This window comes from Kogia breviceps, chromosome 19, assembly GCF_026419965.1.
Source record: "Kogia breviceps isolate mKogBre1 chromosome 19, mKogBre1 haplotype 1, whole genome shotgun sequence".
NCBI classification, from domain to species: Eukaryota; Metazoa; Chordata; class Mammalia; order Artiodactyla; family Physeteridae; genus Kogia; species Kogia breviceps.
Genome location: NC_081328.1, coordinates 24,446,125 through 24,469,528, shown reverse-complemented (window position 1 = coordinate 24,469,528; position 23,404 = coordinate 24,446,125). Strand labels below are relative to the sequence as shown.

Genomic DNA, 23,404 nt, shown 5'->3' with positions numbered 1-23,404 from the left:
GTACGCTTTTACATTTATATGGATTTACGCAGAGGTTTTTCTTCCCTCAGACCTACAGGGGCATGTTTGTTTCATGCCTCGCCTCTGTTAGATGCCTGTTTTTGTTCACCACCATAGCCCTAGCACCCAGAGCAGGCCCTGGATTGTAAAGGCTCTCCATAAATTTTTGTTGAAAGCATAAACAAACAAATAATATTGTAAATCCCGCATTAGTCCTTGAAGACAGTATCCACCAACCCAATAAGCCTTTAGTAACTGGGAGAAGTATCGGGGGGGCACCTGACTCCATCTCTTCTGGGATAATCCTGTACCCATTCTGGATGTGAGGCCTGATTCCATTCAGAACCATTATCACTGCCTAGATAGACACAAAGAGAGCCAAGACCTGCCCTTGCCCCAGAGCCCAGCACAAGTGGCAGACCCAGGATAGCCCACTCTGGCATCCAGTCATGGTGCATTTATGGGACGATGTGCCTTCCAGGGACGAGGGGGAGGAGCAGTGCAGAGCCTTATTCTCTCCCGTGACCATCTCAGAAGACTGTACTGGGGGCTTAGGACAGGAAGAGGGGCGAGAGAGAGGAACCCTCACTTAGCACAAAGGGCTCTGGCTAGTGGACTTTCTGTCCTTGACACTGGATGCTGGCTCCAGCCACCTCCAGTGCTGCCAAGGGTCTGGGACCACAGGCCCGCAGACTCATCACCTCACCAGTGAGAAGCTGAGGAGGCCGTGGCTGGTGGGCCGGGGATAAAACCGGCACAGTCTTTCAAGCAATTGCTTGCATTTTTGAACCTTCTAAATTGTAAGTGCCCCAGGCAAGAGGCTATTGCATTCAACAGGGTGTCTAAAGTCCTACAGCTTTCAGGCATTCATTCCTTCTGGAGGCATTGAGATGGCAGGAGGCAAAAATGGATGCGTGTGGGCTCTTTCTGGTGGAGAAACCGCGCAGCCGTCCCTCTCAGGCTCTGGGGCCCCGCCCACCCACCTTGCTCCAGACTGGCTCCCATCCCCGTGCTGCAGCGGCCACCCTAGAGGTGGGGAGATGAGGGGGCACAATCAGAGCAGCGAGGGCAGCCTGTCAGCCTCTCCTCCAGTCCCACCCGTGAGGCAACCTTCTCAGGCCTGAGGCACCTTCCAGCCTGTGTGTGGAGGCTTCTCTCATCAGGTCACACCCATGCCCTTGGGAGCCTGGGGGAGAAGGAAGCAGCCTGTAGAGTCAGACCCAGAATGAGATCCCTTCCTGGCTCCAAGATGGTGACACGTTCTTTCCTCTATACCCCAACAATAAAACTGAGGTCCCAGGCGGCAGCAGCTGCCTTGTAGCGGTGTTGTGAGAACTTAGATGAGCGTAGAGAAGCACAGAGTACAGGCTGGCGAACAGCAAGGGCAATGGGTGTCCCCGAGCCAGCCGCAGTCCCCCCCGCCCCTGCTGGAACCCGCACCTCCTGGCCTGTTACCCCACAAGCAGCAGTGCCTGCTGGCTCATATGTTCCACTGAGTCCTCTCACTCATGACGTCACTCAGGCAAAACACGGTCTGCCTGGGGTGCAAGCCCACGGTCCTCCTCCCCTAGCCCCGTCCCTGCCCCTGGGAGTCCCCAGTCTGATGGAGGATGCGAGGTACAGCTCTCAGGTAAGGCCAAGGCAGGCGGGAGGGGAAGGGATGGCCCTCAGCTACCCCCACCCGCAGCCTGGACCTGCACATCTCAAGGGCTCACCAGGGACCACCCCTGCCTCCTGAACATCCCTGCCCTTCGCTGATTTTACCAGCTGATCAGAGAGGTCAAGCAGCCGGGGTGGCACTGGGCTCCCAGGCCAGCTGGCCAAGGCCCCATGGTGTTTTTCCTGGCTTTGCAAAAAGCAGAACACTCTGAGCTGCCTCCCACTGGGAGCCCTCAGCTCTGGGGCGCACCCATACACACGGGACCACACGTGCACACACCCTTGGCCTGCCCCGGCCTCTGGCACGGGGTGCGGCCACTGTCATTTGAGCCAAGCCCCTTCGTCTCCCTGCAGACCTCAGTGTTCTTGTTATGAGAACAGAGCCAAGGGCCCCATTCCCAGGAACCCCTGGGAACAGGAGCAGGCCCTGAGCCCCGCTCCACTGCAGCTGTCTCCACGGGGGCCGTTGGAGCTGAGCAGATAAAGAGATCCAATCAGGCCTGTGGTCAGCAGCTCCACCGTGGCTGGCAGACGGTTCTTGTGAAAGCGGTTGCAGAATCTTGAGGTTTCAAGATGGCCAGAGGAGGGCAAGAAGGAAGTTTCTTGGGTATTGGCAGCCGAAAGATGCCAGGGTTGGAAGGCTCCCTCGTGGTCCAGGGTCTGGGCGTCAGCCTGGTAGGGCCGGGCCTGCAACAGTATCCACTGACCCAGGGTTTGCCTGGCCCAGGGGCAGCAACACCCCTGACCAGAGGCACAGGTCCTAATAGATGTACAGGCACAAATCTACCCCCTGACCCGAGAGCTGTGACAGGCGAGGCCGTAGATGCATCCATTTCACACGTATGTATTAAAGCCCTGCCAGGCGGTGCGTTAGATGCTGAGGCTCCAGTGAGCAACAGGGCAGGCACGTATCTTCTCTGTGTGGCTCTCCCAGACCTGCAGGGAGCTGGGGCTTAATAAAATTCAAGCACAGAAATACATGTGTAATCACAACAATGCTAAGCTCTAGGAACGCAGCTGCAAAGAATAAGGAGCAGGAAGACCTGGCCACCCGAGTCATGGCCAGTGGGGCCGGGACAGGAAAAGCTCCGTGTGGATGGGGCCTGGAGGGTCAGCAGGAGTCACCAGGCACAAAGGAGAGGGGCCTTTGTGGTGGAGACCCATTGTAGATGGCGGGAGGCCTGTCTCAGGAGTTGAAGCCAGCAGGGTTAGAGGGCAGAGGAACAGAGAGAGGAGACAGGGCTCTGGAGAAAGGGGGTGGCTCACCCAGTCTGCCTCCTTAGGAGACGCTGCTTGGAGGGCCAAGATGAGTCCCAGAGGGGACGGCATGCTGGGACCAGTGTGCCAAGCCCCCCAGGGCCTCATACTCCCGTGGCCATCACGGAGGGAGCTGGCAGAACACAGCTGAGGAGCTGGCTGGTCAGGGCCCCAGTCCCCAGGTGTTCCCAGCCCTTCTCATGGCCCCCTTATTCCTAGTAGCCTCATCTCCTGTCACCCCAAGTGGTCTTTTTGATGGGTCTCACTACAAATCTTTTCCTCCTGTGTGGGTCCATCTTGGACCCTTATTTTGCCCATTTCCCTTTCAGAGGAAGAGCTCTCCCGCACAACTCCCCAACCGCTGAGGTCCAACCAGGCCCCCAGCCTGTAAGGAGCCTGGTTCATCCCCAGCAGCGGGTTCTTGACTCCACATATAGAGGCAGGAGCTCACGCAGGCCTCGCAGGGAGCTGAGCTTCTCAGACACCCAACCCAGGGGGGCATCCCACCCTGGCCTCCATGCTCAGTGGGCTGTCCGTTCTCACAACCTTCCTGCAGTACCCACTTCAACCGCCTGCAGCTCCAGCTCCTGCCCTCTTGGCCTTGCACCGGGAATAGTCACGGGGCCCACCTAGTGCCCACCCGAAGGCTCTAAGTCACCACCATGGTGGCCCTCAACCCCCTGGCCCACTCCACGTACCTGGCCTAGCGAGGTCAGGACCCTGGGAGCTCCAAACTATCATCTGGAAAAGGAAGAGGAAATCGCATCTGGTGGGGGAAAGGACGTGTCCTCTTTTGCAGGGTGAAAGAGGGCGTGTGGACTCATGGAGCTAAATCAGGACATGACACGTTTCATTCATGTTCCACAAACATTTCTGAGCACTGGCCAGGCCCCGTGTGTTGGGTCTACAGCTGCAAACAAACATCGGGCCTGGGGTTCCCGTGGTCAGTCTAGGAGGGGGACATGGTGACAGCATGCCTTCAGTACAGCCCATTTTGTGCTGACAGAGCATCAGCATAGGTTGCTCTGCAGGCAGAACACAGACCATGTTGAGGGGTGAACGGGAAAGGGATGAGGGAAGGCTTCCTGGACGAACTGGTGTCTCAGCTGGGTTGTGAAGATGAGTAGAGGTGAGGCAGGCAAAGGGAAAGTGTAGGAGGACCCAGAGGCAAGGGAGAACATGGTGCGTTCAGAAAGCTTCTGGGAAGTCAAGGCTGGAGTGTGGTGGGGCAGTGGGGAGGGGTGAGTGGAGTCTGGAGAGGTCCTTTGGGGCCTGGGAGCGTGGAAGGATTGGGGGGTCCCTGGGCTGCTGCTGAAGGGACATTGTGCATAGGCCCTGCGGACCATTACTGTGCACACTAGTATCCCGGAAGGGCCTGGGCTCATCCCCGGTTCAGCACACGAGCAGGCCCTGCCCCGCTCCCAGGTACTCAGAGCCCGGTGCTCCCCAACGGGACCCGCTCCCCCGGGACCCAAACTTGGGATGTGTGTGGAAGGCCTTGAAAGCTTCCTGACTTGTCATTTAGTGAGGGCAAGAGGAAGGGGCAAAATGCCAGTACCAAGGCCATGGCAGAGGAGGAGCAGGAGATAGGCGGGCATTGTCTGTAGGGAATTTAAAAGCATCAACAGCACAGATGAACTGCTGGACTGCTTCCTATGCCCGTCACGCGTCAGCAATTCTGAACAATGTCAGTGATGAAACGCCTCTCCCCGAAGACATCTTTCCTTGGTCTAGATTCTAAACAATTGCTGCAATTACCGTTGCTTTAACGGTATGTGTAAGCTTCAAATGAATGCATTTTTTTTTTTTTTGCGGTACGCGGGCCTCTCGCTGTTGTGGCCTCTCCCGTTGCGGAGCACAGGCTCCGGACGCGCAGGCTCAGCGGCCACGGCTCACGGGCCCGGCCGCTCCGCGGCATGTGGGATCTTCCCGGACCGGGGCACGAACCCGTGTCCCCTGCATCGGCAGGCGGCCTCTCAACCACCGCGCCACCAGGGAAGCCCCAAATGAATGCATTTTTATTGCTTATCCTTTAATATGTACTGTGTTCCACGTGGAAGGCAATTTGGAGAATTCCCAGTTATACGGTGGCTCCCTCAGTTACCTGCCTTTGCTTCGAGAGTAAGTTCTAGGGGTTCAGAATCATCCGAGCTGGCCCCCGCTCTGCTTTGTCCCCCTCATCCCCTGTAGCATCACACACTCTTGCTTTTAAACGGTTGGCTTAACATAAACAGTGTTAACTACTGTGATTGCAAAGAATGAAGAGACAGAACTTGACTTTCTTCCATTCTGTCACTCTTTGTGACCATTTGGAATGAGAATTTCTGTTTAAGATTTAAAACAGTGGAACAGAGTGCAGATTGTGAAGTATAATATTTTTAAAGTGCAAATTTAAATTAGTATGTGAATATTTTACTGAATTTGACTATCGTTAATGTTGAGATTTGTTCTTTAAAATTTTTTTAATTGTTTATTTTAAAACTAAAAAAATGCAGCAAGAAAACAGAAACTGTAATGATACATTAAGTGTTAAAACCACCAATATGTAGGTCGTTTTTTCCCTTTATTTAAACACATTCATGTAATTAAAAAGTATTAATCCACTACTCTTTTCCTTTTTATATTGTAGTATTTTATTTTTATTTCATTACCAGGATGATTATGTCCAAATTTAATACGTGAGAATTTCCACACTTTTCCTTTCTAGCCATTATTATTACTTTTTTTCATTTAATGAGTGTTGCTGAAAATAATTTTGTGGTGCAGAGGAGGAGGTATCAAAACCGAATCTGCTCCCATATCAGATATTCCAGGTCGCCACTGGGCAACACTTGGCCCCGAGGAAAATCTCTGCAGTGAGGTCCCAGTGGGAATCATGAAAAGCCCATGGGGGCATCTGAGGGACCTGTGGCCCTTGCCCACACTCCCCTCCTGTTGTCTCTGTGTGGTTGACCCTGACCACAGAAAAAAAGCAGGTGACACAGCTGACCACTGTGAGACCTGGCGAGGGCCACGCATGTCCAGGCCTGCCCCCCAGGGAAGGTCAAAGCGGGAGAGGGGGCGGATCCCCAAGCTGGAGACCCCCAGGAGGGCTTCTCCCTCCATCACTGTCACTCCACTCAGTTTCCAGTGGCCTGGCTTGGGCAGCCGGCACGCCCACTCCGACGGGAGGGTGCTTGGAGACCAGGATCTGAACAACCCTGACTTTGGAGGCCTCCCTTCCTTTTTTCCTGCCCTCCTTCTTCCCAGGCACCGGGGCCTGGATGGTCTGCAAAGCTCTTGCACTCACTGCCCGCCACCCTTCCACCTCATGGTAACTGCTGGAGTAGGCTCAGCAAAGGAAGCAGCCATAGGGCGGAACGACGAGGCTTGTGGGACAAACACCGTCCAGCACCTGCTGCATGCCTGGCCCTGGGAGCGTTTCACCTTTACTCCATAACAGCTCTGCGAGGTAAACAGAGAAAGGCCTTCTGTTAGACAGCGGGGAGGCAGGCTCTGAGGCTGAGCAGCTGAGCCAGGTGAATGATGGTGCTGGGATTTGGACCCAGGCCAGGTCTCCATCACCGCTCTATACTGCTCTCAACAAGCTCCTGGCTGCTAAGTGCTGTGGCTCCCAGAGGGAGCCTTCCTTCAGCATCAGCAGAAGCATGGGAGCAGACAAGAGGGTCAAGGTGGTGGCAGAGGAGGGGCAGGGTCCCTTGTCCGAACGCCGCCTGCCTGTCCAGCCCTGCAGCCCGGGGAACCCGCCCTCCATAGACTGGTTGTGCAGGGTTTCTTGGCGGCTCCTTCCTTATCTGCTTTCCTCTCATCACCACCTGGAGCGGTCAGCATGTCAAAACCCCCCAGAGATGGACCAACTTGGCAGGGATGGGCCTAGAGCCCGGGGTTCTGTCTCAAGCTTGTCCCAGGAACCACGGCAGCCCGCAGCTGCGGCAAAACCCGTGCACACCTCACTACTGCTGAAGAATGAGAGTCCTCTCGGGGGGAGGGCAGAGCTCAGTCTGAGTCCTCTCCGGGGGGCACCCTGGAAGGAGAGCAACCTCAGATCCACACGCCCTGCCCCAGCTTCCAATCTCCCGGGCGCATCCGGGCTCCTGAGCACATTTGGGGAGCACTCCACATCTTTTGCAATCTCTCTCCTTCCTGAGGATCACTGTCCCACACTCACAGGCCTGGAAGCCGAGGTCCGGGGAGCGGTGGGGTCTACCCCGGTCACACGGGGGATCAACAGCAAGGAACTGGGTGGGCTTGCTGCCCCTGCACGGTGACGGTCCACCCTGACCCTTATGCAGGAGAGGGGCCCCCCGCTGAAGACAAGGAGATAAGATCAGCAGGCCCAGGCCCTCAACTGGGGCTTGTGAAAGGGGTTGCTGAACGGGCTGTTTCGAGAGCAACCGGTGGGCGGGTGCTGCTGCTGTGGGAAGAGGCTGCGGAGGGCGTGGCGGCTGTGTTAGGCGGGGTAGGGCTCGGAGGGCAGGAGGCAGGACGCCCAGCAGGCACAGGGGCTGCTCCGAGGAAGGGATGGACACGTCCACCTGAAGAAGGGGCGAGCGTAGGCAGGCTGCAGGGTGCAGGTGGGGTGACCCTGGGGCTGAGCGCTGAGGAGGCGGTGAGTGCTCTCCAGGCAGACCAGGATGGGGTCGGAGCAAAGGATGAGCTTGGCTCATCCAGTGGCGGAAACCAGGAGGAAAGGCCAAGGCCGTGTGAAGGCCTGGGCCCTGGGGGAAGCGCCGACTGGGGGCGTTCTACCCTTCAGATGCAGAAATGGAGGCCCAGCCGAGGTGGTGCAGGCCGTGGCAGGGTGGGGTCCAAACCCAGGTGGGTTGGAGCCCACCGCTTCCCCGAAGGAGGCCACCCCTGACCAAGCCCATGGGAAGTCAGAATTTACACCCAGCACGTGGTGCAAACCTGCTACTGACATGCACTGAAGAAGCACGCAGAGAAGTGCTGAGCCCGAGGCAGGTCCTCAGCTTGCACGGAAGCCCGCTGCCATCATTCCGTGGGGTGCTTCCGGGTGACAGCGCACTGTGTCCCCCAAACGGCCCATGAGGCAGCACCTTAATTTTCACTGCTAGGTCCTGCTTCCACCATCACCTCACCTTCCCCTGCATCTTGGAGAGAGCTGGAGCAAGGGGGAGGGACCGAATCATTGACCCCACATCATTCATCCCCTCAATCAACTTACTGAGCACCTACTGAATACTAGGCCTTGTGCTGGGGGCTGGGGAGATATGACAGTAAGGCAGACCCGGCTTCTGCCCTGTTGGAGGAGGCGAGGAGCCTTTCCTATGATTTAGCCCAAGTCCCATTTTGGGAATGTGGAAACTGAGGCTCAGAGAGGGCAAGTGACTTGCCCAAGACCATACAGATCGTTAGGGGCAGGACCAGGCGCAGTGCTCTTCTGAGGCACACCCAGCAAATATTCACTGAGTGACATCTGTGTTCTAGGCACTGCTCTGGGCCCTGGGAGAAATATATCGCGAACTCGAGAGCAAAGAGGCTGGGCATGGAGCAAGCAGATGAAAGAACGTCTCCATGTTGGTGAGGGGTAAAGTGGCGTGTTTCGGTGTCGCAGCTCCCCCCAAAACGAGAGGGAAGTCCCAGAGCTCCACCTCAAGAGGCTGGCCTTCTGAGGCCCAGAGCTCCCCTCCCTCCCCCAGGACAGGCTATAAAAGTCCCTTCCCAGCTACTTCCACAGAAGAGCAGGAGAAGGTGAGAGGTCAGCTCAGCATCCTCTCCGGGTGAGAAGGCATTAGGGGACACCCACCCGTGTGACCGCTTACGCCCCTGTGGCTGGGGTCTCACTGCAGAAATGAAGTTGCTCCTGGCCCTGATGGGGCTTCTAGCCACCCTCATCCGGGCCCTGCTCTCTGAGGGCACCACCCCAGGTAATAGCCCCTTGGACAGCCAAGGAGGAGGGCAACGGAGGGGGAAGCACTTGGGTCTGAGGAACCTGTGGCTTCCCTGGACCTTAAGCCTCCTTCCCTCTGCGCAGTCTCCCCTAGGGTAGTGGAGACCTCGGTCCTCCAGAGCTGCATAACAGAGGCCAAGCTGCTAGTGGATGCAGCCTACAATCAGACTGAGAGGAGGTGGGCCTGGGCCTGGGGTCTGGGGACTGCACGGGCCTGGAAGGGTTGACAATGGGGGATGGATGGACTCCAGCCAAGGTCATTTCACCCATCACCTGCCCCTGGGCACCTTGGGGCGGTGCCATGTCGGTAGGGAGCCTCCCTTCTGTCCATCCTTCTGTCTGTTTACACTGTGCCGACTGTCCACTGCCCAGGTTGGGGCTCTGCTCGCTGTGTCTGCTTCCTCTCTCCAGCCCTCACTTCTCTCTTCTGAGCAGCATCAAGCAGCGCCTTCACAGTGGCTTGGCCAGCCCCATGGACCTCATGTCCTACTTCAAACAACCGGTCGCGGCCACCAGGACAGTCATTCAGGCTGCCGATTATATGCATGTGGCCTTGGGACTGCTGGAAGAGAAGTTACAACTCCAGGGGTCCAGATCCTTCAATGTCACCGGTACCGTGGAGTGGAAGGAAGCCAGGAGGGGGTTGCAGGGTGCACGCCTTGGGGTGTTGGGAGGGGAGACGGGGAAAGGGATGGGAGGTACAGAACAGACCAGCTCTAGAAGAAGCTAGAACCCTGCCCACTGTCCCACCCCCAGATATGCTAACGAAATCCCAAATGCGGCTGCTGTCCCAGGCCAGTGGCTGTGCACCCCAGGATGAAGCCAAAAAGTGCAGTGACAAGTACCGAGCCATCACTGGGAGATGCAACAACAAGTGGGTGCTGGGGAGGCACCTGACCTGGTGGGGCCCAGTTCCCTCCTCTCCTTCCAACCCTGCTGACCCCAGTCCACCCACCGCTGCAGGAGGAGACCCTGGCTGGGGGCCTCCAACCAGGCCCTGGCACGCTGGCTGCCAGCCGAGTATGAGGACAGGCTGTCGCTCCCCTTCGGCTGGACCCCCGGCAAGAGGCGCAATGACTTCCTCCTCCCCCTTGTGAGTCAGGGCTGAGGGGCTGGAGGATGTTCCATCTCTTCTAAACGTGGGGAGTAAAAGCGCAGCCCGGCGTCGGGCAGGGCTCGAACCAGGCTCTCCCACGGGCTGGCTGATGACTCTGGGCCAGGACTGCAGCTGAATCAGTTTCCTCAGCTGTAAAATGGCAGTAAAACCCACTTAATATTGCTGTCGTGACTATGAAATAAAGTCCTTGATATACACGTCCATGCAGGATGTGATATATTAATGCTAGCCATTACAATATTGTTTTTTTCTGAAAGAATTCATGTCAAAGTTCCTTGCTAAATATAAAGAGCAAAACATCTTAATGTAGTTCTATCTATTGACCTGAACTCCTTCACATTTAACAATTTATCAATCTTCTATTCGTATGCCAAGATAACAATCTGTCATCTACCCATCTAATCAACATCTATTTATCAATTTTTCTTCTGTTGATCTTTCCATCTATCCAATTCTCTATTTATTATCTGTCACCTAGCAACCAATCCTTGCATCTATCAATCAGTTCTACCATCTAATTATCCATTAGTCTATAAACTGATCTATCAGTTTCATCTATTTATCTCTCTGCAGAAACTGCGGGGATCTGAGCCAGCCAACCTGGCCTGTCCCCTTCCTGGAATTACTCCTAGAGTCCTCAGGAGCTGGGCTGGAGAGCATCCTTGTAGGAATGACAGCCACACAGGAAGTGGGACAAAGCAGGAGAGGGGAGGGGAGGGCAGGGGAGGAGGAGAGACTGTGTTAACTCCAGCAGGGGCAACCTGCCACCCCCTGAGTCCTGGGTTGGCTCTGACACCCTGCAGAGTCAGCACCCCACGCTGATCTATCTCCCCACCAGGTCCGAGCAGTCTCCAACCAGATCGTGCGCTTCCCCAGCAAGAGGTTAACCTCCGACCGGGGCCGGTCCCTCATGTTCATGCAGTGGGGCCAGTTCATTGACCACGACTTGGACTTCGTCCCTGAGTCCCCAGCCAGAGTGGCCTTCACTGTGGGCGTCGACTGTGAGAGGACCTGTGCCCAGGTGCCCCCCTGCTTCCCCATCAAGGTACTTACCCCTGACTCCCAGGGCCCTGTTGTGGCCTCCACCTCTGGCCGAGAGCTGGGGCTGGGCATCTGGCACCTAGTGCACCTGCCTTAAGGAGCTGCCTGTGACGCTGGAGTATCAGACAGAGACAAGATGCACAGTCCGGCACAGATGCCTGGTTCTGTGTGTGTTTGGTGGTGGTGGGGCAACCTGCCAGGAGGTCCTGGTGCTGGCCTCACAGAAGGGGAAGAAGTTGAGACTAGCCTTGACCTCTGGGTCCCTTTCCAACAGGGGAAGCCTTCAGGGTCTCTTAGCTCTTGCCCTTCTCTCCCTCCTGGGGTGGTCTGAGGGCCCTGCAGTTCTCACCACTTCCTGGGATCGGGCTGTGAGCACGGTGCTCTCCTTCAGCTGAGAGGCAAGGATGGTGTGGGATGCTAGGGAAGAAAAGACGGGCTCCAGGGAGCACAGCCTTTGCTGGGGACAGAGGGGACCCTCTGCACACACACACACACACACACACACACAGACACACACACACACACACACATTCACTCGCCCCTACTGGGTAGGGCAATGTTCTTGTGACATGACATGCGAGGACCCCTGGCTGGCTCCTTCCTCAAGTTCCTCTGGGGAACTGTCCCCTATCTTCCTATTATACCTTTAGCTCTTGACATTTATTTATTTATTTATTTAATTTTTAACATCTTTATTGGCATATAATTGCTTTACAATGGTGTGTTAGCTTCTGCTGTATAACAAAGTGAATCAGCTATATGTATACATGTATCCCCAGATCTCCTCCCTCTTGCGTCTCCCTCCCACCCTCCCTATCCCACCCCTCTAGGTGGTCACAAAACACCGAGCTGATCTCCCTGTGCTATGCGGCTGCTTCCCACAGGCTATCTGTTTTACATTTGGTAGTGTATATATGTCCCTGCCACTCTCTCACTTCATCCCAGCTTATCCTTCCCCCTTCCTGTGTCCTCAAGTTCATTCTCTATATCTGCATCTTTATTCCTGCCCTGCTGCTAGGTTCCTCAGAACCTTTTTTTTTTTTTTTTTTAGATTCCATATATATGTGTTAGCAGACGGTATTTGTTTTTCTCTTTCTGACTTACTGCACTCTGTATGACAGACTCAGTCCATCCACCTCACTACAAATAACTCAATTTCGTTTCTTTTTATGGCTGAGTAATATTCCATTGTATATATGAGCCACGTCTTCTTTATCCATTCATCTGTTGATGGACACTTAGGTTGCTTCCCTGTCCCGGCTATTGTAAATAGAGCTACAATGAACATTGTGGTACATGACTCCTTTTGAATTATGGTTTTCTCAGGGTATATGCCCCGTAGTGGGATTGTTGGGTTATATGGTAGTTCTGTTTTTAGTTTTTTAAGGAACCTCCATACTGTTCTCCATAGCGGCTGTATCAATTTACATTCCCACCAACAGTGCAAGAGGGTTCCCTTTTCTCCACACCCTCTCCAGTACTTATTGTTTGTAGATTTTTTGATGATGGCCATTTTGACTATTTCCTTACCCATATTAGGGAAGTTTTCAACTGTAATCTCTTCAAATACTTTCTCAGTCCCTTTTTCTTCCTCTTCTTCTTCTGGGACCCCTATAATTCGAATGTTGGTGCGTTTAATGTTGTCCCAGAGCTCTCTGAGACTGTCCTCAATTCTTTTCATTCTTTTTTCTTTATTCTGCTCTGTGGTAGTTATTTCCACTATCTTATCTTCTAAGTCACTTATCCATTCTTCCGCCTCAGTTATTCTGCTATTGATTCCTTCTAGAGGATGTTTAATTTCATTTATCGTGTTGTTCATCATTGTTTGGTTGCTCTTTAGTTCTTCTAGGTCCTTGTTAATTGTTTCTTGTATTTTCTCCATTCTATTTCCAAGATTTTGGATCATCTTTACTATCACTACTCTCAATTCATTTTCAAGTAGACTGCCTATTTCTTCTTCATTTGTTCGGTCTGGTGGGTTTTTACCTTGCTCCTTCATCTGTTGTGTGTTTCTCTGTCTTCTCATTTTGCTTAACTTACAGTGTTTGGGGCCTCCTTTTCGCAGGCTGTAGGTTCGTAGTTCCTGTCGTTTTTGGTGTCTGTCCCCAGTGGCTAAGGTTGGTTCAGTGGGTTGTGTAGGCTTCCTGGTGGAGGGGGCTAGTGCCTGTGTTCTGGTGGATGAGGCTGGATCTTGTCTTTCTGGTGGGCAGGACCACATCCGGTGGTGGGTTTTGGAGTGTCTGTGACCTTATTAAGATTTTAGGTAGACTCTCTGCTAAGGGGTGGGGTTGTGTTCCTGTCTTGCTAGTTGTTTGGCATAGGGTGTGCAGCACTGTAGCTTGCCTATTGTTGAGTGGAGCTGGGTCTTAGCGTTGAGATGAGATCTCTGGAAGAGCTTTCACCATTTGATATTACACGGAGCTGGGAGGTCTCTAGTGGACCAATGTCCTGAACTCGGCTCTCCCACCTCAGAGGCACAGGCCTGACACCCAGTCAGAGCACCAAGACCCTGTCAGCCACATGGCTCAGAAGAAAAGGGAGAAAAAAAGAAAGAAAGAAAAAGAAAGAAAGAAAGAAAGAGAAAGAAAATAAAGTAGGGCTTCCCTGGTGGCACAGTAGTTGAGAGTCTGCCTGCCGATGCGGGGGACACGGGTTCATGCCCCGGTCCGAGAAGATCCCACAGGCCACGGAGCGACTGGGCTCGTAAGCCATGGCCCCTGGGCCTGCATGTCTGGAGCCTGTGCTCCGCAATGGGAGAGGCCACAACAGTGAGAGGCCTGTGTACTGCAAAAAAAAAAAAAAAAGAAAAGAAAAAAAAAGAAAAAGAAAATAAAGTTATTAAAATAAAATTTATTAAAAATTAAAAAGATTCTTAAGTAATAAAAAAAAGAAAGAGGAGAGCAACAAACCAAAAAACAAATCTACCAATGATAACAAGCACTTAAAACTATAGTAAAAACAACAACAAATCAGACAGCACCCTAGGACAAATGGTAAAAGCAAAGCTATACAAACTCACACAAAGAAACATACACATACACACTCACAAATAGAGCAAAAGGAAAAAAAAATATATATATATTTTTAAAAATGGAAGAGAGCAACTAAATCAATAAACAAATCTACCAATGATAATAAACTCTAAATACTAAAGTAAGATAAACATAAAACCAGAAATAAATTAGATGCAAAAAGCAAATCCTCAGTCCACAGTTGTTCCCAAAGTCCACCGCCTCAGTTTTGGGATGATTCGTTGTCTATTCAGGTATTCCACCGATGCAGGGTACATCAGGTTGATTGTGGAGATTTAATCCGCTGCTCCTGAGGCTGCTGGGAGAGATTTCCCTTTCTCTTCTTGGCCCACACAGCTCCTGGGGTTCAGCTTTGGATTTGGCCGCGCCTCTGCGTGTAGGTCGCCTGAGGGCGTCTGTTCTTTGCTCAGACAGAACGGGTTAAAGGAGCAGCTGATTCGGGGGCTCTGGCTCACTCAGGCCGGGGAGAAGGAGGGGCACGGATGTGGGGCGAGCCTGCAGCGGCAGAGGCCGGCGGGACATTGCACCAGCCTGAGGCGCCGTGCGTTCTCCCGGGGAAGTTGTCCCTGGATCACGGGACCCTGGCAGTGGCGGGCTGCACAGGCTCCCGGGAGGGGAGGTGTGGAGAGTGACCTGTGCTCGCACACAGGCTTCTTGGTGGCGGCAGCAGCAGCCTTAGTGTCTCTTGCCCGTCTCTGGAGCTCCTTTAAGTGGCGCTCTTAATCCCCTCTCCTCGCGCCCCAGGAAGCGAAGAGGGAAGAAAAGGTCTCTTGCCTCTTCGGCAGCTCCAGACTTCTCCTGGACTCCCTCCGGGCTAGCTGTGCCGCACCAGCGCCCTTCAGGCTGTGTTCACGCAGCAACCCCAGTCCTCTCCCTGCGATCCGACCTTTGAAGCCCGAGCCTCAGCTCCCAGCCCCCGCCCGCCCCGGCGGGTGAGCAGACAAGCCTCTCGGGCTGGTGAGTGCTGGTCGGCACCGATCCTCTGCGGGAATCTCTCCACTTTGCCCTCCGCACCCCTGTTGCTGCGCTCTCCTCCGTGGCTCTGAAGCTTCCCCCTCGGCCACCCGCAGTCTCTGCCCGCGAAGGGGCTTCTAGTGTGTGGACACCTTTCCTCCTTCACGGCTCCCTCCCACTGGTGCAGGTCCCGTCCCTATTCTTTTTGTCCGTTTCTTCTTTTTTCTTTTGCCCTACCCAGGTACGTGGGGAGTTTCTTGCCTTTTGAAAGGTCTGAGGTCTTCTGCCAGCGTTCAGTAGGTGTTCCGTAGGAGCTGTTCCGCATGTAGGTGCATTTCTGATGTATTTGTGGGGAGGAAGGTGATCTCCACTCTTACTCCTCCGCCATCTTGAAGGTCTCCCTAGCTCTTGACTTTTAAACCAAGCATAGCAAATGCCACCTCAGTTTAGAGTTACATTACTCTATGTGCAGGTCTGCCTTCACTGAATTGCCAGCTTCCTGCAACCTGTCCTGGGTTTCCTTGACCTTCACAGTCTCCGAGGCATCCGGCACAGAAAGGGGCTTAGGAAATGTCTGTTGAATTGAATGGAATGAAAGGAGCACAAGCCTCATGTCAGGAGAACTAGGTTCTAATCCCTCCTCTCTCGCTAACGAGTTGTCACTTCCCCCTCTCTGAGCCTCCGTTTCCCCACCTGTAAAATGAGATCTAAGGCCTCGTCCATTTCTAACCTTTCATGCCTCTACGACACAACGTGCTGAGGATGCTCAGATGACCTGGTGAGCAGCGTGAGTCTGGAGGAGTCAAGGAGGGCTTCCTGGAAAAGGGGGAGTTTTGAGCAAGGTTTGGAAGCGGGTGGGGGAGTGAGCTTGCTCGGGGGGGGGGCCCAGTGTCACTGGCTCCTCTTCCACCTCAGATCCCGCCCAATGACCCCCGCATCACGAACCAGCGTGACTGCATCCCCTTCTTCCGCTCGGCACCCTCGTGCCCCCAAAGCAACAACGAAGCCCGCAACCAGATCAACGCGCTCACCTCCTTCGTGGACGCCAGCATGGTGTACGGCAGCGAGGACTCCTTGGCCATGAAGCTGCGCAACCTGACCAGCCAGCTGGGGCTGCTGGCCGTCAACACCCGCTTCCATGACAACGGCCGGGCCCTGCTGCCCTTTGACAACCTGCACGATGACCCCTGCCTCCTCACCAACCGCACCGCGAGGATCCCCTGCTTCCTGGCAGGTCAGACTGCGGGCACGGAAGGAGGAAACAGCCAGTCCCTGGGTTCCGGGTCGGGAAGGCCCCGCGGGACTCGATGGGGGTGCAGGGCTTCAGACCTCAATATTAGGCACACAGATCTGTCCATAGTCATCCCAGAATCCGTAAAAGCTGGAAGGAGTCGCTTGGTGAACCCGGCGTGTGGCCGGAGGTCACCACTTGACTCTCTTCAGTGACAAGGGGCTCACCCCACCTGCGTTCATCTGGGGCGGCGCTGACTGCAGAAAGCCCCCCACACACACACACACCATTTTGATCCAATGGCCATCTGTTGCTCTTCATCACGCTTCTAGAACCTCGGAGGAAAAGCTCTATCTTTCACACAGTAATAGCCTCTTTAATGACCTGAAAGGAGCTTTCGCTTCCACCGAACATTTTTTTCTTCTCTGGGCTAAATTCCCTTAGGATCTTCAGTTTCCCCCGTGCTCTTGCTAGACACTGTCACCTGGTACCTCCTTCTGGTTGCATAATCTGAACTCTCCTGGGGGTCTTTGCCCCTGACCCCCATGCTGGTTATCATAATGATGGTCATTGCTTCTGGTTATTTAATACATTTAAATGTGCCCTCTCTAATCCTTACAGCAGCCCTGAAAGGAGAGCTTTATTAGCACCCTCGTTTTGCAGATGAGACACTCAGGGAAGATAACGAATGCGCTCCAGAGCAGAATGTCAGATGGCAGAGTCCACAGTGAGGACTTAAGTCAGTGCAGTGGCCAGGTCGGGGCTCTTTGCACTCCGCTCCACCACCTCCCTCGCAGGGAGTCAGCTCCAGCCCCTTTTCTAAGATCGTATGTTTCTTCGCTCCTGGCAAGAGCGGCATGCGCCTTCCCCAGAGGTTTACTTAAGAGTAGATTGAATAAGACCACATACAAGGGCTTAGTTCAAAGCCAGCAAATGACTGTGTGTAAGGCCACCTTCAGGAACGTACTTTCCTTCCCGGCCTCTAGGAGAAGGTCTGGCTACAGGAACTGCTCTGCCCAACCTTCCTTCTTTCTCCTTCCATGGGGCTCCCTGGGGAGAGCAGCATGACGCCAAGCCCAAAGCTGGGGAGAGGTCCAGCCCCTGGAACAAAACGTGCAGAGGGATGCAAACCCACAGGACAGGTTCCTAGAGTCACCCGGGACCCTCCGCCAGCTGTGGATCTGGTGATCCTGCAGAGCAGAATCATTAGGCAAACGGGCTCCTGCCCACGACCAGCAGCTGCCCTGTGCCACCTCACGCAAACTCATTCCAGTAACTTAGGGACCCGAGACTCCACTGTCCCCCCACTCCTGGCCCATTCCGTTTGTCAGTGGAGCCTCACAGCACAGCTGAGGAGACGGAGGTCCGGTGAGGGCCAGGAGTTTGGCCCAGGTCACAAAATCCCACCACCTCTTTCTGGCCCCCAGAGCTCTGTCTGCCTTAGCAGAAAGACACTGCTCTGGGAAGGACTACGGTGACTCTGAACTTGGGATTTTCCAGGTGACACCCGGTCAACTGAAACCCCGAAACTGGCAGCCTTGCACACCCTCTTTGTGCGAGAGCACAACCGGCTGGCAACTGAGCTGAGACGCCTGAATCCTCGGTGGACCAGAGACCAGCTGTACCAGGAGGCTCGGAAGATCGTGGGGGCCATGGTCCAGGTAGGGGGCCCTGGGTCCCAGCAGCCCTTAGAAGGCAATCTGGCGTGAGAAGCCATCCTGGGGGATATGCCTGAAGTCAGCTAGGTCTGGGTGATTGGGAGTGTTCCCTGAGATCTGAGCTGTATCCCCAACACTGCCGCTAACTCTCTCCGTGACCCTGTTCACGTCACCCAGCCTCTCTGGGCCTCAGTATCTCCATCAGACAGTGGGAGATTAACATCGCCGCATTTGACGTACTGCCAATACAGAATATGTCTGAGCAGCCCTTCGAAAAGCAAAAGGTCGGTCCAAAGGCAGGGGAGTGGGGTGGGTGGCCACTAAGGTAACGTTCCTCCTCCATCTTTTCTTCCAGATCATCACCTACCGGGACTTTCTGCCCTTGGTTCTGGGCAAGGCGAGGGCCAGGAAAACCCTGGGGCCCTACAAGGGGTACTGCTCCAAAGTAGACCCCAGGGTGGCCAATGTCTTCACCCTGGCCTTCCGCTTCGGCCACACCATGATCCAGCCTTTCATGTTCCGCCTGGACAGCCAGTACCAGGCCTCAGCACCCCACTCGCAGGTCCCACTCAGCTCCGCCTTCTTCGCCAGCTGGCGAATCGTGCACGAAGGTGACCAGGTTTTCCAGAGGCAGACAGGGTGAGGGGGTGGGGCCCACCTTAGTGCCGGAGGCCAGGCTACTGCTAATCATCTCCCCAAGCGAGTGAAAACAAGGCGGGTGCCGCCAAGACCCTCAGTCACGGGCCTCCCGTCCCCTCCGGGATTAGAGGATTTCTACAAGGGGAGGAGACTGGTGGTTGCGGTCCTGAAAGGAGCTTGCCTTCCACTCCTTCTCAGAGAAGTGGGGGTGATTGCTTTTCTTGCCGGCTCCAGCTCCTTTCACGTCCGCCCAGGCCACTGTTTCCGGATACAAACATTATAGAATGTAAGTGACTGGCTTGTCCAGCTCTGAGCTAGCTTGGCATCATGTGATGACCCTAAGGGCTTCCAAAAGGCTGGTCCAATCTGTGCTGCTAATATTCCCTGCAACCAGGTGGCATCGACCCCATCCTCCGAGGCCTCATGGCCACCCCTGCCAAGCTGAACTGTCAAGATTCCATGTTAGTGGATGAGCTCCGGGACCGGCTGTTTCAGCAAGTGAGAAGGATCGGGCTGGACCTGGCAGCTCTCAACATGCAACGCAGCCGGGACCATGGCCTCCCAGGTGAGGGGGCTGCCTGCCCCTTCCCAGGCTTCCCCAGAGCAGGGATGCTGGTGATGGTTGGTTGGGGGCAGGGTTCAGAGAAGACCCTTGGCGCCTCCTTTCTGACTGGGACCGTCTACAGGATGCGCTGAGGCTGACGCAACAGAGCATCCCTGAGGCCTCCTTGCTGCTGTTCTGCCACATCTTCTCCATCCTCCATAAGGTCTCTAGCTTTAGGGTCACAACAGGACCAGGACTTGGATGCAGGAGCTGAACAAAGGAGATCAGGACTTTCCAAGTAGAGAAAAACAGAGGCTTTAAAAGGCAGCTTGGGCTTCCCTGGTGGCGCAGTGGTTGAGAGTCCGCATGCCGATGCAGGGGACACGGGTTCGTGCCCCGGTCCGGGAAGATCCCACATGCCGCGGAGCGGCTGGGCTCGTGAGCCGTGGCCGCTGAGCCTGCGCGTCCGGAGCCTGTGCTCCGCAACGGGAGAGGCCACAACAGTGAGAGGCCCGCGTACCGCAAAAAAATAGAAAAAGGCAGGGAAGAGCTGCTCCATGCCCCACGACCCTGGCGAGATCCAGGGAGGCAGTTCCAGGGATATAGAAACTGACTCTTGGCTCTAATTGGGCAAAGAGCCTGAGAGGCAGGAAACAGGTGGAGCAAAAGTAAGACTGCCTTGGTTGTTTGGTGAGGCCACAGAAAGACTTTATCCCAGGAAATAAGAAAAATTAGGCACTTTGCTAGGATCTTTAATGGGTATTAGGCACTTTGCTGGGATCTTTAATGGGTATTAACTCTTTTAGTCCTCCCAATGACCTTGAAAAGCAGCCGTGACAGACATTTTTATAAATGAGGAAATAAACTCAGAGACATCTAGTAACTGGCCCAAGCCCACATAACTAGGAAAGAGTAAAATTCGAATCAGTTTCAAAATTTCTCCTTTCGTCCCCCTGTTCAATCCACGATGTTAGGGGAAGGCTTTGGCCACAGCCTCACTCATCTCTCCCTCTCCTCATCTCTCCCTCTCCTCATCTCCTACTTCCCTGTCTAAATACAACCTGAAGCCCCATCTGCCTCTGCTGATTTTCGGCCTTGAATAAGAAAGAGTGGGCAATTTCTACTGCACCTAACACAGCCCCTGGCTGGCACACAGCAGGCACTCAATCAAGAACCTGAGTTTCTTTCCTTCCCTACGCTTGGGCGCTCCTGACAGCTAGTTGTGGGTGCCCCCTGCTGGAGATCTGATATTGCTAGCTGCCCAAGTTGCCACACAGTGAGTTTCTGTACCCTCTAAACTGTCCCAGAAATAGTGTACTGATCCCAGCTCTTGCAGTCTCCTCCAATCCCTTCCCAGATTTGGAATTGGAAGGCCTGGTTCGAACTCCACTTAATGGTGGGGTGACCTTGGAAAAGTCACAGTTGCTCAAGCTCAGCGAATATCCATCAATAACATTACAAAGTACCTCACAAAAATGTGAGGATCCTGAGAGATATCCACACAGCAGTGCTCAGTACTGGTGAAACATTATATGGTTTTCCTTTGTTCAGCTTGGGGCACGGTGTTTGGGAGTTCTGGTTCAATGGGCAACGTTGGGCTGCTGTTTCTTTGAGTCATGGCAAAGCTAGCTTCCTCCTATCTTAATGGTCCCCATCATATCATGGGACTTGTCCTGGTGTGGGATCCTGATGGCTGAGAAATCAGTATGGTCTTTGTTAGTTTCTGAGTAGGTGAAAAAAATTTTTAAATTTTAGTTAAAAATTTTTAATTTTAAATAATATTGAGACATAACATATCACAAAATTTACCAATGTAAAGTATATAATTCAATGATTTTAGTATATTTAGAATTGTGCATCATATCTAATATCAGAACATTTTCATCACTCACAAAAGAAACCTAGTAATAATAGTCACTGCCCATCCCCACTCCAGCCCCTGACAATTACTAATCTTCTATCTCTACATATTTGCCTATTCTGGACCTTTCATATAAATGGAATCATATAGCATGTGGTCCTCTTCTGAGTAGATAAATTTTATCCATGTTCTTCATTTCTTGGTTCATTCACTCATTTATTCATTCGGGCATTCTACCAATCTGAGAGTCTTTTCTGTTCTAGGTAATGTCTTACTTGTGCCCGAGTAATGCCACGATGATATCATTGTGATTGTGTGTTGGGTTACGACAGCTTCTTACATTAGGACACACTCCTCAGTGTGTGCACAGAGCCTGGTTGTCTGCTCGCACTGAAAATTAAGAGGGCAGTGGTTTGGTCTTTGGAAGGTTCAAGGCCTCTTCTGCCAGCAGGGATTTTGTTCTGCGCAATAATGCCTGACCACAGGGCTCCCTCAGGAGAAATGGCGGCGAGCAGAGGTTAATGGGAATCCGCAGGGGTAAGATTAAACTGCTCCTGTCCCCTTTCCCTACAGGGTACAATGCTTGGAGGCGCTTCTGCAGGCTCTCCCAGCCCCGGAATCTGGCACAGCTTAGCCAGGTTCTGAAAAACCAGGGTTTGGCAAGGAAGCTCCTGAATCTCTATGGAACACCTGATAACATTGACATCTGGATTGGGGCCATCGCAGAGCCTCTTTTGCCAGGGGCCCGAGTGGGGCCTCTTCTGGCTTGTCTTTTTGAGAACCAGTTCAGAAGAGCCCGAAGTGGAGACAGGTAAGTGCCCCTGCCCTAAAGGGACCAGCCCCAGAGGCAGGGCAGAAAAGCACGAGAATTTCAAGACTCAGCAATGAGAGAAAGTACTCTTTTTAGCTTCATCTCTTCCAAGTACACAGGATCTGAGACCAGGAGCTCCTGCCTGGAGAGCTTGGTAAGAGGCAGAGAGAGCACTTGGCTGAGTTGGAGGCACCTCTAGCTCAGGAGAGAGACTTCTCAGCCTCACTGTTCCAGGCTTAAGGATCCCAGAAAACATGGGCACAAAAGCTAAATCTGGTTTCCCTCCAATAAGCTTGTGGTTTAAGACTTGACTTTTTATTTGGATTTGGCATTTACCTGGGTTCAGATCCAGTCCTGGCTACTTAAATTACTGTGCAATTAATACCGGGCAATTTACTAGACTGCTGCACTTGTTTCTTCCTTTATAAAATGGGAATCATACCTATTTTGCGGGGATTTGGGAGAATTGAATGAAATAATGTACGTAAAGTACCTCACACACAGCAGGTGCTCATTCCTGTTCATCCCTGCCAAACTTCACCCACATCTCTCCACTGTCTTGGTAGGTTCTGGTGGCAGAAAAAGGGTGTTTTCACCAAGAGACAGCGCACGGCCCTGAGCCACATTTCCTTGTCTCGAATTGTGTGTGACAACACTGGTATCACCACCGTTCCGAGGGACATCTTCAGGGCCAACATCTACCCCCAGGGCTTTGTGCCCTGCATCTGCATCCCCAGCCTGAACCTGTCAGCCTGGAGAGGCAGATGAGGCTTCTGCGGGTAAGGGGGACCTCCCTCCTCCAACAGCCCTGGGCTGGGTCAGGCCCTCACATCCTTCCCTGGACAGGACATCTGAGTCGTCTCAGGCCCCTAAGCAGACACGACAGAACTTGTGTCTAGCAACAGATCACGCTTTCACAGTGGCTTCCCAATATGCTAGCCTCTGGGTTGCTAGTTAATCCCAGGGCCCAGGACTTTGAGGGGCAGTCAGGAAGTCTCCAACTAGCCTCAGCTTGGTCATCAGCACCCTAAGAACAAGCTCAATCTCTGGACATGCAGCAAGTTCCTCACTTGCTCACTTGTGCTGCTTCCGCAGGAGTCCGTCCCAAGCCTCCGACCTTGGAGACCTTGGAGACCAGAAAACCTGGGGAAGACCTCAAGGCTACCCCCTCCCCTGGAGCAACTGCTTCCTGCTGATGCTTTTGCTGGCTATAGCTCAGAGCTGGTTCTCTGGCTGGGAGTGACGGCCAGGGCTCCCAGCAGCAATGAAGCCTCCTGCCGTGCGAGCCTCTTCACGTGTCAGCTCCAGGTGCGAGGGCTCGTGAGCCAAGCAAGGGGGTCCTGAGGCCCAGGCAAGGAGAGTCATCTTCATCTCCAGACACTTTCATCTATTTCCCACCCTGTCCCTGACCCCTGCCTATGACTGGGAGGCCACAGAGTCCCAGCCTCCAGCCACCCCATGGTCTTTCTCTGGAGCCTGCAGGATGCACAGCACACTCTGCTTCTACCAATAAAGCACCCCTGAGGGCAGAAGCTGGTTTCTGTATTGGGCTGGGGCGGGGGGTGCGAGAAGGGCGGGGGCTGGACCTCAGTCCCATGCTTTGCTCCAGACGTTTAAGAGGAGTGCTGCTAAGACACAGCTGGCACTAGCCTTAAAGCCTCTCCTGGGGGCTGAGTTTAGAGCATCGAA

The 23,404-nt window shown here is 53.7% G+C and overlaps 1 protein-coding gene across 1 annotated transcript; it reads left to right on the top strand.

The window, feature by feature from the left end:
* Nucleotides 1–8,612: 8,612 nt before the first annotated feature.
* EPX (eosinophil peroxidase) lies at nt 8,613–23,245 on the top strand. Its single transcript, XM_059047717.2, has 13 exons — nt 8,613–8,804; nt 8,912–9,005; nt 9,263–9,438; nt 9,584–9,701; nt 9,791–9,920; nt 10,783–10,989; nt 15,887–16,205; nt 17,703–17,863; nt 18,216–18,471; nt 18,894–19,064; nt 21,478–21,715; nt 22,282–22,494; nt 22,811–23,245. Exons 1-12 carry the CDS (start codon nt 8,729–8,731, stop codon nt 22,481–22,483), a joined length of 2,148 nt encoding a protein of 715 aa, XP_058903700.1. The 5' UTR covers nt 8,613–8,728; the 3' UTR covers nt 22,484–22,494; nt 22,811–23,245.
* The last annotated feature ends 159 nt before the right edge of the window (nt 23,246–23,404 follow it).